The following is a 21,014-nucleotide window of genomic DNA, read 5'->3' as shown; positions in this document are numbered from 1 at the left end:
GTAAATAGATACAAGTTCACAATGACACAGCATTAGGAATCCAAGGCAACACTGCAGTCTCATACTAACTCCTTAGCGGATCATCTGAGATCCTCTCCCTACAATCAAAAAGAGTCCAGTAGCACCTTTAAGACTAACCAATTTTATTGTAGCATAAGCTTTTGAGAATCAAGTTCTCTTCGTCATTGACGAAGAGAACTGTGATTCTCGAAAGCTTATGCTACAATAAAATTGGTTAGTCTTAAAGGTGCTACTGGACTCTTTTTGATTTTGCTGCTACAGACTAACACGGCTAACTCCTCTGGATCGATCTCCCTACAATGCAGCCCTCGTATCTAAAAAGCCTTTTTCGGGTCTATGAAGCCTGTCGCATTTTACGCCGGCCAAGGGCCGTCGGGCATCAAGAGCGACCCAACAGTTACAACGTGGCCCGCTGACTCAAGCGAGCGCGCTGACCGGGAGGGCCGCCGCTCGGCAAGGCGCTGCAAATCTCCGCCTTCGGCGCTGGCCCGGCCCCGGTGGCGCCCCTCCGCCCAGCTGCGGCGCTCCGGGAGCCGACCAGGCAGCGCGCCTCGGAAGCTGCGTCGCGCTCCGGCTCCTGGGCAGGGATGCCAGCCGGGAGCCGAGGCGGCCCGGCGGGCCAGCGGGGCCGTGTCCGCCTCCCTCCTTGGGGCTCCCGCGGGGCCCCGGAACGGCCCGGGCGCGCAGCGGCTCCTAACCGCGCGGCTGGAGAACGACGCCGGGAGCGGCGGCGCGACGGCGCAGCGCCTCTCCGGCCCTCCTCGCCACCTCGGCCGCCGCGGGCGTCTGCCGCCCCTTGGAGCCCCCTGGCGGCGGCCTCCCTCGCGGCCCGCGTCGCCCCTGCCCCGGAAAGCGCCTCGGCCGCTCCAGCAGCGAGCGAGCCTAGAAGCGCCTCCGCGCCGGGGCCCGCCTGCGCCGCCGCCCCCGCGGCCCGCGCGAGCAAGGGGGGCTTCCCCGTTGGGCTGCGGGGGCGGCGCCTGCGAGATAAAACGGCCGGGCGGGCCGGGCTGGGGGCAGCGGCGGAGCGCCGGGAGAGGTGAGCGCGGAGGCGGGGCGGCCGGGCCGGGCCGGGCCGGGCTGGGCGGGCGCGCTCAGAGCGGGAGGCGCGCGGCCGGCCGGCGGGCCGCTCGCTCGTCCTTCCCCTGCCCGCTGTCCCTCCTCGGGAGTGCAGGTGCTCGCGTGTTCGCAGCGGGTGTTTGGGGCGCTTGGCTGTTCGGCGCGCATCTGATGCTTGAGCGATTGGAGCACGTGCTTAATGCGCTAGCATTCAAGGAAAATATTGATTTGTAATTTTAAAAAAATGTTCGGCACAGTTTGGATTGTGTATGCTTATTTTTCTGTGAAACGCTGAATGCTGATAAAGGGTGAAATCAATAGCAGCCTGTGCACGGGCTTTCTCTGTGGTGGCCCCTGTTCTGTGGAACGGCCGACCACAGAAGGTCAGGAGAACCCACCCACCCCCCACTCTCCTGGCTTTTCGCAAATGATGCAAAACTGAATTATTCAAAAGAGATGTATTGTCGAAGGCTTTCATGGCCGGAGAACGATGGTTGTTGTGGGTTTTCCGGGCTGTATTGGCGTGGTCTTGGCATTGTAGTTCCTGACGTTTCGCCAGCAGCTGTGGCTGGCATCTTCAGAGGTGTAGCACCAAAAGACAGAGATCTCTCAGTGTCACAGTGTGGAAAAGAAGTTGGCAGGTAATTTGTATCTACTCAGGAAGGTGGGTTTGGGCTGAGTCGTCCTGTAAGAGTTTCCCAGGGTGTGGAATGCGAATGGAGGGAGGCTTCACTGTATCCTGAGGAGGTTCTTTTGCATATGCTACACCTCTGAAGATGCCAGTCACAGCTGCTGGCGAAACGTCAGGAACTACAATGCCAAGACCACGCCAATACAGCCCGGAAAACCCACAACAACCATTATTCAAAAGAGCTTTTTATTCAGATAGGAGGGCTCCATTGTACCGAGGGGGTCTCAGATGCTTCGCTAATGACTTCACCGCTATGTTGCCTTATATCCTATCTTTTGCTTTAAGTATGTGCTCCTATGTGCTACTTGTGCTTCGAATATGAGCCTCCTGGGTAGTTGTATGTTGTCATGCCGGTCCTAGAATTGCTTATGTTCTGTTTCAGCATTTCTTCAATTCTGTCATGGATTCTTGCTCATGCTCTGTCTTTGTAAACTTGTATTTATTTACCCTATGGCATTGTTATGGAAATATTCTTACTATTGGTTGTACTGATCTCACACTATGTAATCCGCCTTGAGTCTCAGTGAGAAAGGTGGACTATAAATGACATAAATAAAAATAAATCGAAAAGGAAACAGTGGAGGGGAAAACAACCTGCCCAAACCCCTAACCACTGCTAAATAGCCAGTGTGGTATCGCGGTCAGACTAAGATCTATGAGACATGGCCCACATTCTAATTCTGACTCTCCCATGCAAGTTCAATAGATGTCCAAAGGCTAGTCACACTGTCTCAGCTTGAACTATCTCACAGGGTGGTTGTTGTAAGGGTAAAATGCAGGGGTGAAGAATGATGCTGTAAAGTGCTTTCGAAATCAAAGCATGCTTCGTCAGAGATGCGCTAGCTTCAAGGATAAACGCAATGGCTATAACATTGATGCTCCATGCATTTGATGTAGTCGGCGTCCAGCCACAAAAGCTTCCACTGAAATAAAAGTTGATAGTCTTTAAGGTGTCGCTGGACTCTTGTTTAATTTGGCTGCAATAAGTTAATATGGCTACTCTCTAGAGGGCAAGTGATGCACAGCTGTTGACCCCATTTGGGGGCTAGAAAAGATGGAGCTATGTATACTACTCTGAGCTTCTTGAAGAAAGGGATGGATAAAAAGAGAGAGGGTTATGTGTATATATGTGCCATTCCCTATGCTTCTGTAGCATTATGGTTATGTGATTTGGCTGTGAATCAGCACTCTGCTAGTTCGACTTCCACTCCTGCCATGAGCGCAGCAGGGACCCTGGGGAAGCCACTCCCCTCAACCCCAGCTTCCCAGCTGTATTGTGGGGATATTTGTTCACCACTCTGAGTGGGGCACTAACCTATCTAGAAGAGCTGATGTAGCATAATATTTAAGTGGTTGGACTGCGAATCGGCACTCTGCTGGTTCGACTTCCACTCCTGCCATGAGCTCAGCAGGTGGCCTTGGAGAAACTACTCCTCTCAGCCTCAGCTGCATTGCGGGGGTAATAATAACACAGACTTTGTTCACCACTCTGAGTGGGGCAGTAATCTGTCCAGAATGGCAGCACATAAGTGCACTATTGTTGTTATTATTATGTTATTACTACAAGGCAGCTTACAAATCCAGATTTAAAACACACAAAATACATAACCCCCTCCCACTAAAAAGGCGTGTAACCCACCCACCCACATTCTTGCTCATCTCCTGCCAGACCTCAAGAGCTGGTGCTGTCTGGCAGCTGTGTTATTGCTTTAGACTGCCAACAATTGGGATCAGCTGATCAACGAGCAGTTCAACTCTTGCACTAGAGGCGTGTGCGGGGAGGGGGGGAATCTCCCAGTGGTGCACCCATTGCCCTGTGATTCATCGTGGGCCCCCAACTTGTACAACATGAACTGAAAGTTGGGTTGCCAAACTCTAGGTGGGGCCTGGAAATAGAGTTGCCAACATTGGTTCAGGAAATTCCAGATTCTGGGGTGGATCCTGGGGCGGGCAGGATTTGGAGAGGAGAGGCACCTCTGCAGGTTATAATGCCATAGAGCCCACTCCCCAAAGCAGCTATTTCTTCCAGGGAAAATTATCTCTGTCTTCTGGAGATCAGTTGTAAACCTGTCAGATCTCCGTGCCTCACCTGGAGGTTGGCAACCCTTCTTTGGGACCTTCCCAAATTACAGCTCCTCTCTAGATTACAGAGTTTAGGTATCCTGGAGAAAATTGCTGCTTTGGAAAGTGGACTATATAACAACAACAACGACAACTAGCAATAAGACCTATTGATTGGGAAAATACAACGGGCCCTGGCAGTGCTTCCCTCACCCTGTGCCTCCCACTGTGGCATCAGTCGAGGGGGGTTTGGGGAAAAGATTGAGGGCTCCCTCCTCCTCCAGCCTGTCAGCTGCCGCTCAACTTGTGCACAGCCTTCCCAAGGCCCTGTGGAGGCGGTGGGGAGCCCTGCCCCCCCGAGCGCTGCAGGACCTTGGGACAGCCTCGCTGCCATGCTGAGCCTTCCCACCGTAGTGGCGGGGTGGCAGGGGCAGGCTCCTTGGAAGCCATGAAGCATCAGGAAGACCTGACCGTCTATTCCAGCAGTAGTGCCAGGCCATTCCACGGCCTTTTTGGGCTTCTGGAAGCTGCAGGGAGGCAAACTGTTTTGCCCCAGACTCGATTCTTATCCCTGCATACTGCGCCTGCGTGGGCATAAAAAGTGAGTCGTCGGGAACACGGTTTGCATTTTGTATAATAGGATAATAATAACTGTGTTTATATACTGCTCTTCTGTACAGATTAGTGTCCCATCCAGAGCGGTGAATAAGTTAGTGTTGTTATTAGCCCCACAATTCAGCTGGGGAGCTGGGGCTGAGTGGAGTGGCTTAGCCAAGGCCACCTACTGAGCTCCTGGCAGTAGTGGAATTTGAGCCAGTAGAGTGCTGATTCACAGCCAGAACACTCTGCTACAGCAGCTATGGCATTATACCCCTCTGAGGTCCTCCCCAAACCCTGCCCTCCCCAGCCTCTACCCCCAAATCTCCAGGGATTTATTTATTTACTTTATTTATACCCAGCCTTCCCCCCGCATGGGGTCCCACACCTGTGCTGGCAGTACTAGCTGTGAGTCCTTTCTATGTTTGTCAGGCACCCTGGATCTCAAATCAGGAGCCCTGCAAGTCAGCCGCAGATTTCCTGCAATGTTGGAGAATTTCCTATTTGCTCAATATTATTGAATTTTCCTGGTTTGGTACCAAATGACCCAATTCCTCTGAAAAGGCTCAGGGCTTCTCCCTATTTGCATGATATCAGCTGCTCCCATGCAATCATTTCTCAAACTTCTCGAGGTCATAAACTCTCCTCCTTCCTCTGTTCTGTAGGGATCCTTGCTTGAAAACAATACTTTCATTTCCTGGTCATTGCAAATGCTTTCTATGATTTGAACGTACTGAAAGTTGTCAGGCCAATGGGTCCATCTAGCTCGGAACGTTCTCCTCTGGGTGGGAGTAATTCCCCAGGGTCTTGGGCAAAGAAGACGGGATCTTTTTTGCTGCCGCCACCCAAGATTCCTAAAGTGGACATTCCAGGAATTCACGCCAAGGGCCTTCTGCTTGCGAAGCAAACACTTTGCCGCTAGTAACAGCCCCTCTTCCGGTTTCCATTTCCGAATCCTAAATTGCATGATGATACAGCCCTTGTTAAAAATAAAATTGCTAACTGCTTTGAGTTATGTTCTGCGTGGAATACTCTTGCTGGGTTTCTTTGAGAGGGAGGATGAGTGATAGAGCCTAAAAAGGGTGACCTGTGTACGAAGGAAGAAATTAAAGACGGTGCCACCAGCCCCTTTTCTGCCTCTTGTAGGCAGGGACAGAAACCTGAGCTTCAGCTAAGTTGGCAGAGAGGAATGGTTGGATGAAGGGGGCTGTGGGGGGGGGAGCAGAGAAGAGGAGTGAGTATTGCATAGCAGTTATTTTGTGGATGAATCATTACTCTTCGCTGTCAGCAGATGGTGATGAGCCAAGTATCTCTAGAGATTCTATTCTCCCCTCAAAATGCAAAGGAAGAATAAATACTGTAAAAAGCTCCATGAAACGGGGCCATTTGAGAACCCTGGGGGATGTAGGCTCCTCATTCATCGATAGCAAAGAGTCCAGTAGCACCTTTAAGACTAACCAACTTTATTGTAGCATAAGCCTTTGAGAACCACAGCTCTCTCCGTCAGATGCATTCATCGATGACATTCTCTTTGTGCTCTACAAAAGCCACGTGCGTTGCAAGGAGAGAGCAATGCTTGATAATACTTAATAATGCATCAGTACAGTGAGAGCAGCTACATGGGGTGGGCATTACTCAGGGAACCGGGCTGTGCTGTAAGAACTGGCCCAGGGAGACGGCTTGGGTAGGAACTGGGTATGTATACTGTTCTACTGGGTACTGCCTGTTGATGTAGATTTGCTCCTACTGGGTCATCCCCTCATTATTAAAGATGTCATGTTTAATTACACTTTGTTTAATCTCTCTTTCTGTTTTACGCCCGTTTCAAATTTCCCCAACCCATACCCTATCGTACGGGCTGTGGCTCACAACCACAGTTTAGCAGCCACTCACAGTTTTTCAGCCTGCATTCAGATGTTACAATAAACTGGAATGTAACTAAACTGGTTTATAAGTTAGCTTATTGTGATGTCTGAATGAAGCCACGGTTGTGTGAAAAGTCACCCGTCTCTTGCTCAGTCTCCTGGGATCCCACCAGCCTTCTCATACGCACAAAACGCCTGCCTCTGCAGCCTTAAGAGCTAGAAATGTGTGTGTGTGTGTGTGGTTTTAAAATGGATTCTAAGATTTTGCAACCCCGGTCAGTAGCTAAGCAGATGTGGGAAAGACGGGAGAAAAGTAGGGGGAAGCCTAGATAGTCAAGAATTAGAGGGAAAAAATGAATGCTCCTCTTGGGAAGTAAACATAGAGTGAGAACATTTGGAAACAACTCTAATTGTGGTGAATGAGCTGTGCAGATTACAGAGTTGAGCATTTGTACATGGTAGATTCAAGTTTTGTAACTTGTGCATAATAGCAAAGAGTCCAGTAGCACCTTTAAGACTAACCAACTTTATTGTAGCATAAGCTTTCGAGAGCCACAGCTCTCTTTGTCGAAGACAGCAGTGGTTCTCGAAAGCTGTTGATGCATCTGACGAAGAGAGCTGTGGTTCTCGAAAGCTGATGATGCATCTGACGAAGAGAGCTGTGGTTCTCGAAAGCTGATGATGCATCTGATGAAGAGAGCTGTGGTTCTCGAAAGCTGGTGATGCATCTGATGAAGAGAGCAGTGGTTCTCGAAAGCTGATGATGCATCTGACGAAGAGAGCAGTGGTTCTCGAACGTTGATGATGCATCTGACGAAGAGAGCTGTGGTTCTCGAAAGCTGATGATGCATCTGACGAAGAGAGCTGTGGTTCTCGAAAGCTTATGCTACAATAAAATTGGTTAGTCTTAAAGATGCTACTGGACCCTTTGCTATTTTGCTACTGCCGACTAACGCGGCTAACTCCTCTGGATCTATAACTTGTGCATGTAGATCTCAGTTATATGTAATTGAGACATTATGGAACCGTATTTTAAAAGATTCAAGCAACATGTGCTTTTCCTATCTTGGTAGCTGACGGGATTAGCATCTGAGAAATGGCTGTGCCTGGTAAAGTCGCTGCTTCAAATCTCACCTTTGCAGGAGCTCATTGGATTTCTGAACATTCCGTCATTCCTGCACCTCCGGTGGGGACGTAACAATAGTGTCGTACCTTTCAGGACTGGAATGTGTCATGAATGTCCCTGAACAGTTCAAATGCACCTGTGTGAAGCAGGGTGGATAAAAATCAATGATTTTTTAAAAGATTTTTTTAAAAAAATCAGATTTCTAAAATTTAAATCAGATGTTTAAATTTAAATCAGATTTTTTTAAATAAAATGTTTTTTGAGGAAAAATCTATCTAAAGATAGTTTTCTGTTTAAGACATGTTTTAGTCCAAAGGTTATCATTATAATAAGGATTCATTTTTAATTATGTAGCATGAGGCTATATACTTAATTATACTTTATTATGTAGCTTGAGGCTGCTGCAGCACAGTGGTTAAGTGGTTTGGCTGTGAATCAGCACTCTACTGGTTTGAATCCCACTCCTGCCATGAGCTCAGTGGGTGGCCTTGGGGAAGCCACTCCTCTCAGCCCCAGCTCCCCAGCTGTATTGTGGGGATAATAATAACACTAACTTGTTCACCGCTCTGGGTGAGGCACTAATCTGCCTAGAAGAGCGGTATATAAGCACAGTATTGTTATATAATCATGCAATGTTTAAAATTTTTGGTAAACGAATTCCATCACAATATTATGCTCTTCCAGGGGTTTCTGTATGATTATTGGGCAGTTTTTCTGTCTAAAAGATATTCTCACAGATGCTTGGTTTTACAGTTCTCAGAACTGAATTTGCATCTTTTTGAGATCACATCTCTTCTTCACAGCAAAAAGCTTATAAAATAAACATACACAGCTGAGAAAAATACCTTAATCCCGTTGTTCCTTTGCAAACCTTTGTACACAGAACCAACCCCTTGCCTCTGAAGTGCTAAGTTTCAAAAAATTCAACGCATACAAGATTGTTGGGAGTAGAATAGATCTGCACAGGAAGTGTGAGGAGTCTTTATGTAGAAAACCATGATTTAAATCTAGTCTTACTGATGAGTGATTTAAATTGTGATTTAAATCGTGATTTAAATTGATTCAGTTTAAATCCGATCTCCCCTAGTGTGAAGTTTCATTATTGTTGATCCAAGTGAGATTTAATTACACTTTACAACTTTGGGTTTGGGTATATTGATGAAGATGGTGGAGAGTGCCCTCAAGCCATAGCTGATTTGTGGCGATCCCTGGTGGGGTGTTCATGGTAAGAGAACTAACAGAGGCGGTTTGCCATTGCCTGCCTCTGCAACCCTGGTCTTCGTTGGCGGTCTCCCATCCAATTACTAACCAAGGCCGACCCTGCTTAGCTTTTGGGATCTGTTGAGATCAGGCTCACCTTGGCTATCCAGGGGAGGGCATATTGATGAAGATAAGATACAGAAAATTTCACAGCAACCCGTGCCTTGTTTGTTGCTTCTACCATTTTGTACAACAGTCAGGGAAATTATCGACTCTCTGTTTCCTCTTCGCTTTCTTGCTACAGAACGGCAACCTCACTGGAGAAAAGCTGTATAATTCAAGAAGAAAACAGAACGTTCTTCTTTGGCAGAACCTCCACGGCTGAAGACTTCTCATAATTCTTGGATCTCCAAGAAGAACCTCCAAGCTCCTTGTATGATGCATTCGTACTGTAAACAGAACTACTTCAGGACACGACCCACGGTAAAGCTGCTCATTTCCCCTTTCTGTCAGTTTGTAAAAGTTCATTTAAATAAGTTCCCACAATGTGGAGAGAGCGGATAGAAATAATAATAACAATAACAACAGCAACATTCGATTTATATACCGCCCTTCAGGACAACTTAGCACCCACTCAGAGCGGTTTACGAAGTATGTTGTTGTTATCCCCACAACAACAACACAACAACAACATTCGATTTATATACCGCCCTTCAGGATGACTTAACACCCACTCAGAGGGGTTTGCAAAGTATGCTATTATTATCCCCACAACAAAACACCCTGTGAGGTGGGTGGGGCTGAGAGAGCTCCAGAGAGCTGTGACTAGCCCAAGGTCACCCAGCTGGCTTCAAGTGGAGGAGTGGGGAATCAAACCCGGTTCTCCAGATTAGAGTCCCGCGCTCTTAACCACTACACCAAACTGGTTCTCGTTGTTTCACTGTCTCTCGGGACACTAGACCTAAGGGTCATGGTGGAAGAGGGTCTTTTGGCAGCCATGAGCCCCAATAGCAAAACAGAACCTCCATGTTCAGAGGCAGTACATGCCAGGGGGGACAGATAAGGGCTGTTACCTTTGTGGCCTGATCCAAGGGGGCTGCAAAAGGTACAGAAAAAAAGTATCTAGAAAGGCCAAGGGATTGAAGGACCTTCCATGCTAGATAAAATTGAAAACATTGCAAAAATCCAGGACTGACCCCAGAAAGTACTTCTTTCTTTCTTTCTTTCTTTCTTTCTTTCTTTCTTTCTTTCTTTCTTTCTTTCTTTCTTTCTTTCTTTCTTTCTTTCTTTCTTTCTTTCTTTCTTTCTTTCTTTCTTTCTTTCTTTCTTTCTTTCTTTCTTTCTTTCTTTCTTTCTTTCTCCTGTAGTGGATCGTTTGCAGCCTTCTGGTGTTCTGGAACAATCCAGCTTCCGGTTCCGAACCTGTTTACGAATGGCAAGATCCCATTACAAATGAGAAGGTCATGTGCCAGCAGTGCCCACCAGGGAAATTTGTGGAACAGCACTGCACCAAGGATAGGCCAACCCAGTGCACGGAGTGTCCTGCTCTCCACTATACACAGTACTGGAACTACCTCGAGAGATGCCTCTATTGCAACAATATCTGCAGCAACCTACAAGTGGAGGTGCAGCCATGTAATGCCATGCACAACCGGGTGTGCCAGTGCAAGCCAGGATATTACTTGGATTTGTCCTCCGATTTCTGCCTTCCGCATGCCACGTGCCCTCTGGGAAGCAGAGTCGCTCGACCCGGTGAGTATAAGCAGAACCACAAGTGACAAAAGGCACAGATTGGACACTTGTTAGCTTCCCTCAAGTTTTGATGGGAAATGTAGGCGTCCTGGTCTCGCAGCTTCGCTGTCTGACTGCTGTCCAATGGACTTTTCATCTGTCACTTGTCCAACCTTCCGCCAAGCTGCCTACATTTCCCATCAAAACTTGAGGGAAGCTGACAAGTGTCCAACCTGTGTCAGGCGTCACTTGTGGTCCCGCTCTATTATAGGTGAACTCTTTTCCCCACATTGGAAAAATATCTGAAAGGGATGTTGGCTGCCTGAATAATTAGTTGGTGAATAATCTTAGCCTGTATATAGGCCACCCTGCTTTCTGGTTTTTGAACGAGAAACTTGTATAAACAATTGTGGGAAACTGGGATATAACCAGGCACGCGCACGGCTGCACAAACGATCTTAAAACAGAATTGCCGGGTCTGACTCAACACAGTAGGAATCTACAAATGGGAGCAACTTGATCAACACTGGGGTGGGGGTGGGGGTCAGTCTGGAATGCAATTTTATGAATTGCATTCTGGAGAACTAGAGCAAATTTAGTGCCTATAAAGCTGCGTTTCTGTGGAGTCAGATTGCCTAGTGCAGGGAACTTTGGATGGCAGGAGCAGCTTCTGTCTGAACACATGAAGCCTCCTAATGCTGAATTGGACCATCTTCTAGCTAAGCTAGAAGAGATGAATTACACGAGGAGGAGCACGTAAAGGGAGTCGCAATGTTAGCCGGGAAGCTGAGTTTTAAAAGAGACCGGAAGGCTTCGTCAATTTCCCCTCTCTACAGAGCCAAGGAGCTCCCTGCTCTGGGCGTTTGTTTATTTCCTCTTTGCCTCCTAGAAGGGGAGGTGAAACTGACAAAGGGAAGATGAAACTGGCAAAGAGGAAATTAACAAACCCTCTGAGCAGGGATCTCTCTGGCTCTATAGAGAGGGGAAATTAACAAAGCCTTCCGATCTCTTTTAAAACTCAGCTTCCCGGCTAACATTGTGACTCCCTTCACACGCTCCTCCTCCTGTAATTCACCTCTTCTAGCTTGGCTCTAATCGGACTCGCCAGGGTTTCACATCACCTACCACCTGAGTTCTTTTTTAACTGGAGATACCTAGAATTGAACCTGGGACCTTCTGTATACCAAGGAGAAGCTCTAGCACTGAGCCACGAACCCTCCCTTTGAGTCACGGCCCTTGTCAACTCTGCAGCCTGCTCCTTTTAATGTGTGATGCCAGGGGTTGGGCTCAGGCAATTCTGCACGTAAGCCTATGCGCTTACTTAGCCCCACATCAACCCTTTGAGGTAGGTTAGGTTAAGAGAGAGACTTGACCCATGAAACTGGATTTGGCTGCTCCCGAAAGCCAGCGCGGTATAGCTGTTAAGAGTCCGAACTAGGCCCAAATCCCCACACAGCCATCAAATGTGTTCAGTGATAGTGTAGCCTGGCCTACTTGGCAGGGTTGTTGTGGCGACAACCTGTGTGTGCTACTCAGAGCTCCGTGGAGAAAGAATGAGGTAAGGACAGATCCTGATCTCTCTGGTCAGTAGAAGTCTGCGGGCTTTCTGTCCATAGGCGGTTGTTAGTTTCTAAAAAGAAATTTGTGGGCTGGCCAGGAAGCGGCAACCACAGGAGTTCTCATTGTGTGCTGCAATAAGAAAGCAACAACAATGACAGAGTCTTGGCATCTCTGTAGCTTATCTTATTCCAGAGGCGAGTCTTGGCATTCAGAACCGATTTTTGGCCCAAGCTTAGTGCATTCTTGACATGTTGCAATGTCCGGTGGGGGTCCTATATGAAAGAGATCGTTGCCAAAGGGACGCGTGGAGTCATGTTCTTATTCTGATCCGAGAGAGAATTGGCAGCAATCCTACAGTCATCAAAATGAAAGGATGTCCCTGGCTTTCGCTATCATTTTCTTTCTCGGCTGGGAAACCCCCAGCCGTTTGGCGCTGCAGATAAAAGAAGATGTCGTGTATTTTTGCGGTTTAGTGGATACTATGTAGGGTCAGGGAGAACTGGATTTGGATTTTTGCTCAATTGTAAACTCATAAAAATGAGACATTTTCTGGGTAGTAAGGTGGAAGTCTGCATGGGTAGAAGAAAATGCTAAGAACCAGGGCTCATTTCGAGGGGGAACACACAGGAACACAGTTCCAGCAGTTCCCCAAAGAGGTTGCATGTCAGGTGGCCCCGCCCACCTGACTCTCGGACATTTTGGGCCCGTTTCAGCCTGGATTGGGGCCGAAACGACCCAGATCGGGCCTCTGACGGGTGGTGGATTACTCTCCCACTCAGCAGCAGCCCCATCCTGACCATTTTGGGCCCCTTTTTGGCCATTTTCAGCCCCTTTTTGCCATTTTGGGCCCAATTTCAGCCCTGCATGGCCAGGATTGGGTCCAAAACAGCCAGGATAGGTGATGTCAGGGGGTGTGGCATAGGCAAATCAGTTATGCTAATGACACTTCCGGTGATGGCAAGGGGTGTGGCATATGCTAATGAGTTATGCTAATGAGTTATGCTAATGAGTTCCTCCAGCTCTGCAAAGCTTTATGTTCCACTGAACAGCAAGTTTGTCAACATCAAAGTCGCTGCAGAATAACCTCCTTTAATAAAAACACTTCGGAGGTACAGATACAAGCACACAGCAAATGGCACGAGGCTCAAAGCTCCAGTTGTCCAGCTGTGACTTTCCCTTCATGACTTCTGGAGTAGGCAGAAGTTCCTGTGTGTGCCGCAGAAGATCTGATCGCATGGACAGAGTTTTCTGTCCCACCCAATAGGAGTTATAAAAGGGATATAAAGGCTCAGGGATCTCCTCCCTGTATCTGAAGAAGGGAGCTATGACACTCAAAAACTTAGACTCTGAAAATCTTGTTGGTCTCTTGAGGTGTCACTGGCCTCAGATCCCACCGTGCCTCTGAGAGTGTGCAAAGTGTCTAAAGAAGGGCACTTTGACTCTCAAAAGCTTATACCCTGACAATCTTGGTCTCTAAGGAGACTCCAGATTCGAATCCTGCTGTTCCACTGCAGACCAACATGGCTACCGACCTGAAACATCCTTGATGCCTCGCAATGAATGAATGCTTTCTTAAGAGATGGGGATGGAGAAACTGGTCCAGCTGAGCCAGTCTCTCTTAGGCCAGGGTTCCTCCACCTGGTTGAGTCTGTGGATACTATTGGGTTTTGAGAATACCGGAAGTGATGCAGTACCGTTGTGCCAAGGGTGCCTCCCCATGTCCTCACCCCTCAAAGTCCTGCAACTCTGTTTCCTGGGGAGGGCAGAGTTTGGAGAGGATGTGACATCATTTCTGGGTGACGCTCTAGGCTGCCCCTTAGAGTCTTTCTACACAAGATGCCTTGGTGCGTGTTCATCAAGTGTAGGGAGACACAATGTTAGCCAGGAAGTGTAGTTTAAAAAGACAGAGCCAGCGGAGATCGCTCGTCAGAGGGTTTGTTAATTTCATCTTTGCCTCCCCAAAGACTCTGTCAGTTTCACTTCTCCAGTCTAAAACGGTGTGGGATCGCAACCAGAGGGCAGTGAGGACTGGAAATGGGCCAGAGCTGCCTTTCCGAGCCGGGCTTGGACCAGGAGAGGTTATAATGGGCTGAAGTTTCCCTTCTGGCATTTCACAGCCCCTTCCCACAGCCCCAGTGTATAAACTACCCTTCCCAGCTAACATTGCATTTCCCTATACATGTTCTTCATGTGTCAGATGTTTCATGTAGACTCTTAGTCTCTGCAGGAAATTCCAAGAGTGCCACTATGCAAGACTATTTTTCTCCTGCTTCTTAGTTCCTCCGGGGTAGAAAATTGGGGCTGAGGGCTGGCAGTTCTCTGACCTTAGCACGTTAGTGGGACACCTGTCCACATCTCCCACCTGAAGAACTGCACTTCTCTGACAAAGGAAAGGACCTTTTTTAGGTCTCTGCTAACACAAAACACTTTCAAGTTATCAGGACTTTTCCAAATAACCTTGAGACCAGGTATCGAGAACTCCTTTGGAGGGCATTAGCCTAGTTTTACAGTTCTGGAAGTTTTGGGGGAAGAAGCCATGACGATTAGAAATGTCAGTGGGCTCAACATTTTTGTTCAGCATTCATACAAATCATAGAATCGTAGAGTTGGAAGGGTCCATAGAGACCATCTAGTCCAACCCCCTGCCCAGTGCAGAATCAGCCTAAAGCATCTCTGACAAGTATTCATCCAGCCTCTTCTTGAAAACTGCCAGTGAGGGGGAGCTCACCACCTCCCTAGGTAGCTGATTCCACTTTTGAACTACTCTGACCGTGAAAAAGTTCTTCCTAATGTCCAGCCGGTACCTTTGTGCATGTAATTTAAGCCCGTTGCTTCGGGTCCTAACCTCTGCTGCCAACTAGAACAGCTCCTTTCCCTCCTTCAAATGACAGCCTTTCAAATATTTAAAGAGAGCAATCATGTCCCCCCTCAATCTCCTTTTCTCCAAACTAAACATTCCCCTCAGCCTTTCCTCATAGGGCTCAGTCTCCAGACCCCTGATCATCCTCGTCGCTCTCCTCTGCATCCTCTCGATTTTGTCCACATCCTTTTTGAAGTGAGGCCTCCAGAACTGCACACAATACTCCCAGGTGCGGCCTGACCAAGGCAGTATAGAGAGGGGCTATGACCTCCTGTGATTTCGACGCTATGGCCCCTTTGATACAACCCAGGATTGAATTGGCCTTTTTTGCCATCGCATCACACTGACTGCTCATATTTAGTTTACAGTCCACTCTTACCTCAAGATCTCTTTCACATCTGTAAAGTCGGGGCAGTAGAAGCTTTCCAGCAAAAGGCTATGGAGATTTTGGCTGCCACTAAGAGAGTTGCTATAATGTTGTTATGTGGGTTAAGAGTGTTCGTATGCTGATGGCCTTCTTCCACACTTCTGTCTTGCAGGCACCCCTCATGAAAACACCAAATGTGCAGAATGCCCATCCGGGACCTTCTCCAACACCAGCACTGGGAAATGTCAGCCGCACACAAACTGTTCTGAGCAAGGCTTGGAGCTCAACATTCCTGGCAATCAGTACCATGATGCCCTCTGCACGGCTTGCAAACCCAACAGAACCAGTGGTGCCCAGGACGGGCAAGAGGAAGGATCAGGTGGGCGGCCGCAGATAGAGTAACTGGCTACAGAAGGCTTGGGAGCTTTGGAAGGGGTTCAGCGTCGGTGGCAAACTTCCATCGATATTCTGGCCACTGTAAATTTACGAAGGCGCTAAGCATTGCCCCGGCAGGCCTGATTCCATCAGCACTCAGAAGCTAAGCAGGGTCAGCCTTGGATGGGAGACCTCCAGCGAAGGCCAGGCTTCAGAGGCAGGGAATGGCAAACCACCTCTGTCAGTCACTTGCCATGAAAATCCCACCAAGGGTTGCCATAAGTCAACTATGATAAGTCAACTATGGATAGCCCAGGCCTGCCCAATCTCATCAGATCTTGGAAGATAAGCAGGGTTGGCCTTGGTTAGTAACTGGATGGGAGACCTCCAACAAAGACCAGGGTTGCAGAGGAAGGCAGTGGCAAACCACCTCTGTTAGTCATTTCCCATGAAAATCCCACCAAGGGTTGCTGTAAGTCAACTATAATAACTCAACTATGGATAGCCCAGGCCTGCCCAATCTCATCAGATCTTGGAAGATAAGCAGGGTTGGCCTTGGTTAGTAACTGGATGGGAGACCTCCAACAAAGACCAGGGTTGCAGAGGAAGGCAGTGGCAAACCTCCTCTGTTAGTCATTTCCCATGAAAATCCCACCAAGGGTTGCTGTAAGTCAACTATAATAACTCAACTATGGATTGCCCAGGCCTGCCTGATCTCGTTAGATCTCAGAAGCTAAGCAGGGTCAGCCTTGGTTAGTACTTGGATGGGAGACCTCTAGCGAAGACCAGCGGGTTGCAGAGGCAGAAAATGGCAAACCACCTCTGTTAGTCACGTTCCATGAAAATCCCACCAAGAGTTGCTGTAAGTCAACTATAATAAGTCAACTATGGATAGCCCAGGCATGCCCGATCTTGTCAGATCTTGGAAGCAAAGCAGGGTCAGCTTTGGTTAGTAATTGGATGGGAGACCTCCAAAGAAGACCAGGGTTTCTGTGCAGAGGCAGGCAATGTCAAACCACCTCTTGACCTGAAAGAGGGGGGGGAGGGGTGTCATTATGAATTGGCGATGTCTTGATGGTGCTTTCCACCCGCACCCCCAAGGACTCTTTCCAGGAGAACGCTCTGCCTGTCACAGAATGAAGGATCCCAGACTCCTTTGCTTGCAGAGTTATGACGAAATGAAGCGTTGCTCTCGCTGTGGACTTAAGCAGCCCATGTGAATGAACGTTCCTCCATAAAAGAAAAATCCCTGCCCATAGAGAACCAGGCTGTCAGAGAGAAGGGCTTGATCCTAGCCTTCCTTCTGACATCCTAGTTTTTTGTATGCAGGGATTTTCTTTTCTTGTGGTGGAGCATACTAAATCGACGACTGGTTTAAATTGTCGGGCACAGGCAGACCTAAGGTTGCCAATCCCGGGTTGGAAAAATGCTTGGAGATTAGGGGTGGAGCCTGGGAAGGGCGGCATTTGGGGACGAGAAACCTCAGTGGGGTATTACGTCGTAGTGTTCACACTCCCGAATAGCAGTTTTCTTCAGAGGAACTGGTCTCTGTAATCTAGAGATCAGTTGTAATTCTGGAAGAGCTCGAGGCCCTGCAAACTTGTGAGAATGTTGCTCAAGGAAGTACAGACAGTTCAGTCCTTTTAAGCATGTACCTTGCTTGGTCCAGAAGACTGAAATCCAGTCCCTGTCCTATTAGGACAAACCACCCCTTGGACGTGTACTGTAGCACGAAGAAAGCAATTGGTGCAAAGGGAAGAATCTTTAATAATAATACAACCCCATGCAGGAAAGAAACTAAAAGGAATTTGGAAGCTCTCCCTGATGAAGCTGTAGGCAAAACCTGTAGGGGTTGTATTAAAGATTCTTCCCTTTGCACCAACTGCCTTCTTTTCTTTGTTTTGCCTTGGTGCATCCCCTGCTCTTCTTCATCAGTGTATTATAGCAACGATATAAATATACGTGTAGCCTTAAGCCCATAAAGTCCAGATTTGGCATGGAAGGCCCTGTTACGGGCCAATTCACAGGACCTCAGGCCGCATATGTTTATTTGACCCATTTATTAAATAGAAAAAGTATTAAATAGAAAATTTCTTTGCGGCCTCTCCAAAGAACTTGCTCAAGGCTGCTCCTAGACATGCTGTTTCAAACTTGGCCTGCTAGGTGGGCCATTGCTTACGGTAATATTAACCTCACCGGGGCTGGCTGGTACCGGGTCTACAATTAAGGAGTTACAACAGGCTTTCTCTGTGCCATGCGCCAGGCTGTGATGCTTTTTCATCTTTTCTTTCCAGGTAACCTGGAATGTGACCAGGCTTTAATTAACCGCGCAGTTTATCAAATCTCCTCGCCGAAAAAACTGTTGCATCTGAAGCGAATGCTCGAGCAGGGGTCCCTGCCAAAAGAGGAGCAGGCGACCCTACTTCAGCTTCAGGCAGAGATCTATGCCTACCTCACCAGCATCCGGAACACTCCTATGGAAGCATCTGTTACCAAATCACTTCTGAGAGTTCTCCAGAAGACGCAGCGGCATCGTCTAAGGAAACTACTCCAGAAGCGTTTCTCTTCGAATTTAAGAAATTAGATGGGCAGCCATTGATTTGAGCTGGGTCAGTCGAGTGTAATGCAGTCGTGTCTGCAAAAGATACACAGTAACATCACCTCACTTCACCGTTCTTAACTTCCTTTCTGGTCTGGAACCGGAACTGCCTTTTTAAAAAAGGCCATAGCCTGACTTAGAAACAAGAAGGGCTGCCATTTAAATTCAGTGACAGATTTTATTTGTTCTGTCTTGCCCTCTTCCATTTGTGACCTTGTTGCTGTTGTTTGTTTTGTTGTTGTCACAAATGAATTCAGGGCAAGGCAGAATGTATTCTGTGATACCTAAATATCCCATGATACCTACCTAAACAAAACCTTGGCATGCAGTCTATCCACATTCGATTTCCAGTCAAGCTGGATTTTGTGACCTGTATGAATTACCCACTTGGGGAAACAATTTATTTTGCTCTTTTTTATCATTCTAGTTTTGCCAGTAGGGTGTAGTGGTTACCGCATCAGGCTATGGATTGGGGCAACCCTGATTCATATCCCCCACTTAGTCCTGACAAACCACTCTTTGACTTTTGGCCAGTTACTTGCTCTCGGCTTAACCTACCTCACAGACTTGTGTTGAATAGCAAAAGGGAAAAGGGAGATGCACGTATGCCCCTGAGAAGGAGTGTGGGAGATAAACGTAGACAGAAGGAGTAAGAAGGCTGGAGTCTCCCCCCACACACACACACTTCTTTCGTCAAGTTTTACAACATTGAGTCCCTAGGTCAAAACACACGAGATGCACGGGTGACTGTCGGATCCCGCAAGGATCCCTGGGAATTGTAGTTTTAAAAAGACAGCTGCTCATGTGAATCTCAGCTCAGCCAGGGAGAATCGCATCTGGATGGACTTTCTCACACACACACACTCTTTCTCTCTTTCAAAAGTCCTCCGTGAACTAAGGATGGGGGTGGGGGGAGGTTGGGAACAACATAACAAGAGGCAGGAAAAAAGCTGAGGTGTTTTGCGAGCGAGAGAGAAACTCAGTCCCTCCCATTCTTCTTCTCCCGGCTGGGTCCTGTTACATTCCCCTTCCCCGTCCCTGAGCTCCTAAAAGAAAACTAGCCAATTGGACTTTTGAAAGAGAGAATCTCTCCAGTTGAGCAGCTGTTCTTTGCAAGAAAATCAACTTCGCTCGGTTTTCCTCCAGTTGCTTGGAGAGGGGCAGGGTTAGACTACCACTCCCAGGGTCGCTTACAGGACCAGTCAAGTGCTCTTCACGTGAAATTCGTCTCATGTGTTTCCACTCCCTATTAGAGAGAAAGTGTAGAATGCTATTTTTTAAAAAATAAAGAAATATAGTTATTCAGACCTAGCGTGCTTTTCAAAAATATAAACTTGAGGGCTAGGAACTTGCTTTTTTATTTTCAAATGGAAGCTGAAATTCTTAGTAAATGGAAGGCTTATCTGATAAAACAGTATGTACCTTTTCTGTTCACAGGTGGACTCTCCACCTATCCAAACTGCCTTGATCAAAGCCCATCATTTTTACATCAGTCAGGGAAATGTGGTGTGTTAAAATATAATGAATGCAACCCAGTCAATGCGCTACATTTACACTCATTTCCAGTGGTTCTAGGGAGGAGCTCTTAGGGAGAAGAATATTTGAGTAGATGTTTTTGAAAGTTATCTTCTCGCTGAGTGGTTTTCAAGGGGTTTAGAAAGGGCAGTGGTGGTTTCACTTTGGAGTAGGAAGCTGTTACAGTTTGTACTTTAAACAGGTCATTTCGTAGGAAAAGAGCTGGAGGAACTCATTAGCATAACTCATTAGCATAACCATTAGCATATGCCACCCCCTTGCCATCACCGGCAGTGTGTCATTAGCATAACTGATTTGCCTATGCCACACCCCCTGACATCACCTATCCTGGCTGTTTTTGACCCAATTCTGGCCATTCAGGGCCGAAATTGGGCCTAAAATGGCAAAAAGGGGTGAAAAGGGGCCCAAAATGGTCAGGATCAGGCCGCTGCTGAGTGGGAGAGTGATCCACCACCTGTCAGAGGCCTGATCCAGGCCATTTTGGCCCCAATCCAGGCTAAAATGGGCCCAAAATGGCCGCGAGTCTGGTGGGCAGGGCTACCTGACATGTGACCTCTTTGGGGAACTGCCGGAACTGCGTTCCTGCGTGTTCCCCCTTGAAATGAGCCCTGACTTTAAATTTCTGGATGGGGTGCTTAGGATGGAGGTAAATTATCAAGCGAGGTAAGCAAAAGTAAGCAGGAAGGGCATTTGGGTGTGAAATTGTTTTTTATTTTTATCTTGTTACTTCAATTACGATCTCAGTGAGAAAGGCAGAAGCAAAGCAGATTGTACAAAAATACAAAAAAGGCAATAAAAACTGGCTTGGTAAAACCACAACAACACACTAAAACAGTATAGTAGGAACAATGCAATTGAAGCTTCCTTGGATTTCACTGAGGTTAGCCACAGACCTTTTTCCTTCACAAAAATCTGCTCCAGAACCATTTTGTTTTATGCCTTCAGTGGAATGATTGAAGCGTGGAAGCCTTTATGTTTATTTTGCATACAACAATAAAAAGATTCTACAAATTAGCACAGCCTCTCTGTTCTTACAATTTAAACTCTCAAAATGCATGTTGTGGTGGGGTGTGGTGGGAGAATATGGCCCTCAGATTACAAGGTGGCTGTACTCCGTGGTGGGGTGGGGTGGGACAATATGGCCCTCAGAATACAGGGTGGCTGTACTCCGTGGTGTAGTGGGGTGGGAGAATATGGCCCTCAGATTACAAGGTGGCTGTACTCCGTGGTGGGGTGTGGTGGGACAATATGGCCCTCAAAGTACAAGGTGTCTGTACTCGGTGGTGGGACAATATGGCCCTCAGAATACAAGGTGGCTGTACTCCATGGTGGGGTGGGAGAATATGGCCCTCCGAGTACAAGGTGGCTG

General features: G+C 47.7%; 1 protein-coding gene across 1 annotated transcript; it reads left to right on the top strand.

The window, feature by feature from the left end:
* The first annotated feature begins 973 nt into the window (after positions 1-973).
* TNFRSF6B (TNF receptor superfamily member 6b) lies at positions 974-20,659 on the top strand. Its single transcript, XM_054980958.1, has 5 exons — positions 974-1,057; positions 8,922-9,100; positions 9,985-10,369; positions 15,308-15,514; positions 17,805-20,659. The coding sequence occupies exons 2-5, from the start codon at positions 9,053-9,055 to the stop codon at positions 18,092-18,094; spliced, it is 930 nt and encodes a 309-aa protein (XP_054836933.1). The 5' UTR covers positions 974-1,057; positions 8,922-9,052; the 3' UTR covers positions 18,095-20,659.
* Positions 20,660-21,014: the final 355 nt, after the last annotated feature.

Source organism: Eublepharis macularius, chromosome 5, assembly GCF_028583425.1.
Source record: "Eublepharis macularius isolate TG4126 chromosome 5, MPM_Emac_v1.0, whole genome shotgun sequence".
NCBI classification, from domain to species: Eukaryota; Metazoa; Chordata; class Lepidosauria; order Squamata; family Eublepharidae; genus Eublepharis; species Eublepharis macularius.
Note: the sequence above shows the minus strand (reverse complement) of the source record. Positions and strands in the feature narration are given on the sequence as shown.